The sequence below is a fragment of the Thunnus albacares genome, chromosome 7 (genome assembly GCF_914725855.1).
Source record: "Thunnus albacares chromosome 7, fThuAlb1.1, whole genome shotgun sequence".
Lineage (NCBI taxonomy): Eukaryota > Metazoa > Chordata > Actinopteri > Scombriformes > Scombridae > Thunnus > Thunnus albacares.
This window is the reverse complement of record NC_058112.1, coordinates 22,228,790-22,236,321: the sequence shown is the minus strand read 5'-3', so window position 1 is coordinate 22,236,321 and position 7,532 is coordinate 22,228,790. Positions and strand designations below refer to the sequence as shown.

At 37.8% G+C, this 7,532-nt stretch overlaps 1 protein-coding gene across 2 annotated transcripts in view; it reads right to left on the bottom strand.

Annotated features, from left to right (window-relative positions):
• Positions 1-279: 279 nt before the first annotated feature.
• LOC122985967 (cGMP-inhibited 3',5'-cyclic phosphodiesterase A-like) overlaps positions 280-7,532 on the bottom strand; it is a 79,082-nt gene continuing 71,829 nt past the window's right edge. For both annotated transcript variants that reach the window (XM_044357012.1, XM_044357014.1), the window contains exons 13-14: positions 5,926-6,184; positions 280-5,139 (exon numbers count right to left, since the gene is read on the bottom strand). In XM_044357012.1, the coding sequence (XP_044212947.1) occupies positions 4,826-5,139; positions 5,926-6,184 (573 nt within the window). In that variant the 3' untranslated portion in view covers positions 280-4,825. The remainder of the gene's footprint in view (positions 5,140-5,925; positions 6,185-7,532) is intronic.

Below are 7,532 nucleotides of genomic sequence, written 5' to 3'. Positions count from 1 at the left end.
AATTCAAATTTGTCCAAAACTTTGTTTTTTGTCCAAACACCTGCAAAACTAATGACATTCACATCAGCCTCAGCAGTACATTTTTAGTGCTAATTTGCAAATGTTAGCATGCTAACACACTGAACTAAGATGGTGAATATGATAACCATTATACCTGTTTTGCATCATCATGCTAGCATTCAGCTCATAGCACCACTGTGCAGCCTCACAGAGACTCGTTTAAAGCAGATCCCGATTATTGACCAAAGGAGGAAAAAACACAGACACAGGGATACCACAGAAATTATAGTCTTGTAATTCAATGTATTCACATTACAACATCCACATGTTTCAGTTTGTGACGACTTCTAATGATCTTCAAATATATTCACTGTATGATACATAATACCAATAGGCACTTCCAGTAAGTCTGGCAATATTGAAGCTACAGTATAGTGTCTAAATTACAAAATGGTAAAAATAAATAATGTATATCTAAAAGAGTTTTTGTAGTTTTAAAATTTCTTTACTGTACAGCATATATGTATATTGTACAAAATGGAGCATCAACCTGCAAAGAAATTATTTTACTTTCACAAATACTGTGTATTTGGACATATTCTTCCTTGTGTAAGTATTAGTACATGTGATAAGTGCAAGGTACTAGTGAGAAGAAAGCAATTAATTATTTAATCATGTGTCAACTATATAAAAATACTCATCTCATGTTTTGTTTACATAATTGTAAAGCTTGTTTGGTTCCCATGATTACAATTATGCTACATGTGTGAATAAGTATGACAATCAAGTAAAACCAATTAAGACATAAAAAATACAAAACTGATATACCGTATCAGCTCAAATGCAAGTATTGAGTAAAACTGAGTAAACTGATGTGACTGGGGGCGAAATGCATACATCGTTCACTCTAAATAATAATGTGATCACCAACAAATTAACACTGTGGACAGGTTCCTTTCATCCTTTAAAGATGAGAGATGTCGTGTGATGAGTGTTCAGCTCCTGTTGCCAGTGAGGATCTCCAATCCACAGGCTAAGCACTTTGCAGATCAAAGAGGAAGCGCAAGGAGAAATATGCTATAGGACCTTCAGCGAATAACAATTTCATCTGAGTATCTGAGAAGAAATGAAGAATGACTTACTGCGTCACTTCATCCTTCATTTACTTGGGAGTAAAGATATCACCCCCCCTCTTTCAACAGTAAATGCTTACAATGTTCAAAGAGTCACATTAGAGAGGCCTATGGAAGATTTCAAATAGACATAAACACACTCCCTTACTCTCACACACACTGGACACAGCATACAGTATATACATTCACAAAGCAGGATCTATAGAGTTTGAGTTGATGTTATTATGTATTTGTATATCCTGGAGGCTTGAAATGGAAACTAAAAGTTGAATCAATGTTAGAAACAAAACCTTTTTTTTCTTATTCTAGACCTCTTCAGTTAAAATCGATGTATCGCATTGAATAGCTTCCCTATATAACACTAGTGATAGCTCATCAGGTTTTTTCAAAAGCTGAATTAAAAATCTCCACTGTGTCTGTAATGATGATTATAGCTCATTAGGGATGGATTGGCAGGCATGTTGCACATGAGATACAATTGGTGAGCTAATATATGATCACTGGAGGCCAAAGAAAACTGAAGTTATTCTGATTCATTGGCTTCTAACAAATCCGGTCTAATATGAGTTACTCTTTCCAATGCATTTCTAATCAGTGGGTCAACCAATTACCCTCAACTCCTGTGGCCTTGGCTACAGTGGACTGAGTTCCTCCCACTCCCTCCAGCACACACAGTAACAGAGACACGGCAGCAGTAAACAGCCCATTATGGATGTAGTGCGCTATTCACCACAGCCAGGAACATTGTGTGGTAATAGAGTATGTTAATGTAGAATGTGCAAGGATACAAGGACATGATGTTCCTCATCTGTGTATTACTATGAAATCACCAATAACAGGAAAGCTCTATCATATCCTGTCTACATGACATCTGTGCTGCTCAGCTTATTGAAGATCAGTTTAAAGAAATAAGATTATGGAGGAGTCTAAGTTGAGATACCATTGCATAAGAGATTCAGATGTGCATGTAGGTCATGAGAACTCGACAAAGTTAGCAGTGGATAATTCATTACATATTGCCTCACTCTACTCATATATGACAGTAAACAGACCCGCCAGCTCAGCGTAGAGCACCTTTCTCATTCAACTCAAGATCTACTTATGGTCTCTCAAACACTTTGTCTATGTAAATGTGAATAATTAAAGGAAAGTGGGGTATTCATCAGGGACATTTATGCATTCTAAAAGAGCTACTGCACAGTTGGATATGTAATTGCTTTATCCCGTGGCTTTTTCTAGTTGAAAGTGAGGGCCATCATGTGACTTCAAGTCATACACTACACTGAAACATTCTTTTACGTTTTGTTCACCCTCATGCATCAGGTCAGGACCTTTACACTATTATCATGTTATATACAGTAATGTTATTATGTTAAGCGTCGTTTGCTCTCGTCACATGAACGAGTCATGTTTTATAAAACAATGCTTTTTTTGTCTGGAAATTCTTGAAACCGGAAAAACCGTCCTTGATTTAAACAGTTAATAGTCTGAGGTTACAAGGGCTAAAAGCTTACATAATCAACTATTTTCTTTAGTTTCACAGTGAGAAATACCAATAAAATGACACCAATGAACCATTGTGTGAATCAAAGTTAGATACTGTTTATCTAGTTTATAGTTTGTCACACTGTGACATAAAAAAGTGACGGCACACAAATATTTAGGGCCAATTTGGGGCAAACTGATTAAGTATGAGTGACAGCACACTGGGGTACAGGTGATATCAAATGACAAATTTGACATTTGGAAGAGTAAAACGGATAAAATAACACATATTGCATCATGACTGTTGCATTGATCACTACTAAAAAGGTCATTAATACTTAATCTAGAGAGAGCAATCTTTCCTAAATGCGTCAGACAGCTTGTTAACCTCAGAGAATTGTTTAGCTCTTTTCATTGTGAGAATATTTTGAGCTGAGGACAGGTCACCTGACTGGATATGACTGGTTGATGTTGAAAACTTGCCAATATAGCTCACTCTATTATCAACCTTGACTAGATTTCAGACTAGATTTCTTCTTATGTGGAAAACATTTCTAGCAAAGTTCGCCTGAATAATTTCCCAGTGTATCATCACTGTAACAGATGTGATTTATCAGGTTGGACTTTTACTTGCAGAAGAAGGTGCACTGTGAAGTCCCACACGTACTGTCTGCTCTTGACTCTGAAAGAATGAATCTCTCCCTGAGGTGCAGGGGAGGAATTCAGATTCTCTGTGCTGATGTGCAAAGATGTTATAAAAGCAGGAAAGTGGGGGGAGTTGTGGGATAAACTTCAGCTTTGTTCTAAGCCTTTCTTGCACATGATCTAACTTCGCTTTCTATTCCTGCATGTTTTTAACTGGATGATAAAGATATTTACTTTGAATCTCAACAGGGTTTCCTGAGGGTAAATGGTCAGCATCATTTGCAGGTGCTCACATAATGAGGACCAGTAGGTATAGAGTATTATGTAGCATGCGGAGCGCAAATCCATAGTCAGGGAGTCAAAAATGGAAAGAAAGAAAAAAGGGCATTATATTAGATAGTCTTCCTATAGCTATTCTCAAAGAACTGGGTAGAATTTCATTAATTTTGGGGGATTTTCATCTAATAGTTTATGCTGTCTGGTTCTTTATAATGTCTCATCAATGCATGGTAACCTGTTCTGTTGTTTTCTTTCCCTTATATTTTCCAAATACCTCTGTAGTGTTTATGCACAGTATGTTGTGTTCATTCCCTTTTTGGTCTCGTATTCAGCACGGATTAATGTGAATCTGTTTAAATCTGTTAAAATAACACCCTATTGCCTCATCAGTGCAGGCCTCTGGACCACAATGTTTGGGGTAGTGGTGCCTGATCATGTTTTTACCTCAGGTCTGGAGACCAGAGATGGCACAGATAACAGGAAATCTTGTGAATTCATTCATGTTTTCTGCGGGAGAATTGTGCATGTGAGCGCACTAATTTAAACACACTGACACACACACACCCACACATACATACATACAGAGTGTAAGGAGCCTTAAGTCTCCTATCTTAAACTTATACGGCTACACATAATGGTATAAAGTAGTTAATTTGGCAACTAATGTAAAACATAAAATTTATAAATATTTGATTGTATACTAAAGCCCATGGGTGAGTAATTAAATTTGGCAGAAGTTAAAAGGAAGAAAGATACGCCAATGTTCCTCATTTGATTGACTCCCTTTATAATCCATATATATATATAAAAAAACATATTATGGCCCATGTGAGACCTCAAAAACTCTTGCTAAAATTGAAACACAAGTACAAGTAACTGTGATGTCTATATATAATTGCATTCAGAAAATAATTATGTATAAATTGGCAGCAAATTTCTGCAGTCCTGTGTTACCACATTGGGGTTGAGGTCTGTGTAACCAGTCTTCCTCTTCTCTTGACAGTAGCAAAAGAGTCTGTATCCCAAAGTACATGAATAATCCCGTATTGCAATATGGAAAGCTCCTTTAAATGTTTGGTGAAACCAAATATTCAGATAAAATGTGTAAAGCACAAATTTTCCCACCCTGTTTTTTTCTTTATAGGCACACATTTCCCAAACATCTACAGTGTTGTGTCTAAGTGATGTGCTGGCAAAAACAGGAGTCAGTTGATAGGATAAGAAAAAAGAAATACTTCTTCACGTCCAAGTCCTGACTGACGCCATATTTCCCATGGGTTCTTTCACTGTGGGTCCGCCTCCTCTAGTTCCTCTGTAGGTTTAGAGTCCTCCTGCGGAGACACGGGCCACTCGGGTTCCTCTACTCCCTCCTCTGGATCCTCCCCTTCTACCAGCTCCTCTCTGCTGCCTGGCTCCTCTTCCTCCTCATGAATAGCCAGAATTGGCTCAGCTACATTGTTTAAATGGACAGACTCTGATCCTTGGCCCTGTTTCTGGGCCTCCTCTGCAATCACTTTCTTCCACATCTCATGGTTCTCCAGGAGGTGATGGGTGATCTGGCAAAAGACTTTCCTCCTCTTCTTGGGACCTGCTTTCTCTGGAAGAAAAACAAAACTCAATTGAAAACACTTTGAAGACTGATTTTACACATGAACTGAAAATGAACTTGTTATTGCAGCCAATTATCAATAAAAATAGAAATCCGATGCCTCTAACCGCTAAGCAGTTTAACTGAGGCTGCACTTACATACACTTGAGATGTCTTTTCTTTTATAATTTTGCTTCAAACTAGAAATTGTAAATAGTACCACATTAATAGTGGAATCAAGTTCAAACAAAACTAATCAGCAGTCAGCAATGTTGGTCAGTGGAATCACTTTACATTTCCTGGTGTCATTATTGTCCAATGATACCTTTGGACCATTACTGACTGTCATTAGTTGTGTTATGTACAGAAATTAAGATAATTGTTATAAAGCAATTTTGTTAACTTTGTTAATATCAATTTTGTTTTTATATTTTATCAAACCTGAGGGGTTTAGAGGCCTACTGTAAAAGCTCTTCCCTTTGGCTTTACCATGAGTTGTCCAAAGTATTTATAGTATGTTCTAACTAGAGGCTTTGTAATCTATTTTTAATTTAAAACAATCTGCTAAACCAATATATTTTCCATGATTCAGAAGAGAAACCACTGTTTACTGTTGCTATTAAAACTGAAAATGTCCTGCAGTATATTATATTGTATAATCAAATCCAAATATAGAGAATAAATGGAACTTTCATACATGATCCGGGTATTCTGTGCCACATATTTCTGTTCACTTCCAGTTCTTGTGCCACTACTTCAGGTTTATAGCTTTGTTTGCTACGATGCAATGCTTACGTGATGCTTCTGAGCTGGTGGACGTGTCCTCCTCTGCAGTATCCTCCTCGTCCTCCTCCTCATTCTCCGTGATCTCCGGCTCCTCTGCCTCTGGGTTGGGTTCCACCCATCGTCCAGGCATGAGGTAAGCCGAGTCGTACGAGTTGCACAGTGGTCCCACGATGTGTGTGATGAACGATTCCTGGAGTTTGGCCAACTGTGGTGCTGCTCGGTCCATGAAGGGGCTGATAGGAAGACCCATGCTGGACTCCTCATCGCCCTACATAAAGGATGACCCATATACAGTAGCATGATTCACATTTTACCACACTGTTTATTACAAAAGAACTGAGTCATTCAGGCCATTGTGAATATGCAGGATTGTCAGTCCTGTATAAATCAAGCCAATAAGGGATTGTTTTGAGTTGTGATAGGGTAAAATTTTGAATTTTGGTCCAAACTACATCAGAGGGATGAAACCCAAGAAAATTAGTTGTGGCCCCGTCAGTATTCAAAACATTTAGTGCAACAGGTGGAACAAAAGAGAGAAGCTTAGAGTTGGGTACAGGCGAGTGGTTTCCCATTTTAATCCTAGCTAGCTAATCAATGTCTATTTTACACCTCACATGCCAAGTGAATGCAATTCAACTAATATCACTATGGGTCCAGAGGGCCAGGATGAAGAAATTTTCGCACAGATTTTACTGCTGAGCCCAGTGGCCAATGCTCCAAGTCCCAAATAGACACACTTGCACTTCTCTTTCTGGTAACACAGTTGTAGGTGTAATAAAATGGTAAATAAATGAAAGCAAGGTGAAGACACTTGATATGTAGATATACTATATGCTAGTTAACCATCGACATTCACCACAGCACAGATTCAACATGGCAATATCTAGATTAGGAAACCTATTTTTGAGAACCCAGCGCGTGGCGCAGATTACAGTCAAGTGTGCGAAGCAGGCTGCAGGCAATCATGGCCAATCACATTTGCTACTTTCATCCCCTTTAAACACAGAGTTTGAGGAAACTTGTTGCTGTTTGGGATGTGAAAAGTTTCAAATAGGATTACAGCAGCTAAAATATGCTGCCAAGAGCAGATGAGGACTCTTTTTAAGTTGAATTCACTTCTCTGGACACCCTGATGATCCAGTGATTGCCATGTTTTCCATGCATAATAGTTCACTCGGCATTACAATGATCCATACAATAACCATCAGCAGTTGTAGTAAATACCTCTGCAGTGCCATGAAATGAAAGTATAATTTAAAATGTGGTTTAGTATTTTGCATGTTGATTTTTTTTATATCTGAAGTTTAAATCTGTTTGATTTGACAGTTTTACATGTAAAAATAACTGCTGATAATTTGGGAAGGAAATAGTTGCTAGTTTAATCTTTAATCTGCAACATACACATGATCCTAGTAATGCTTTTTTTTTTTTTAAGTAATACACTTTTGTATTAAAATGTAAACTGAACAATCTCTGTCACATGTTGCTCATCACACGTCTACCTGTATTGTAGGTAAAAAAATGGCAAAACTCCAGCCACACTTTGGCCAGACCGGTTGATCTGCATTAAAAACTGCACAGAATAATTAATCATAACCAATAAGTGTGGTGTGCAT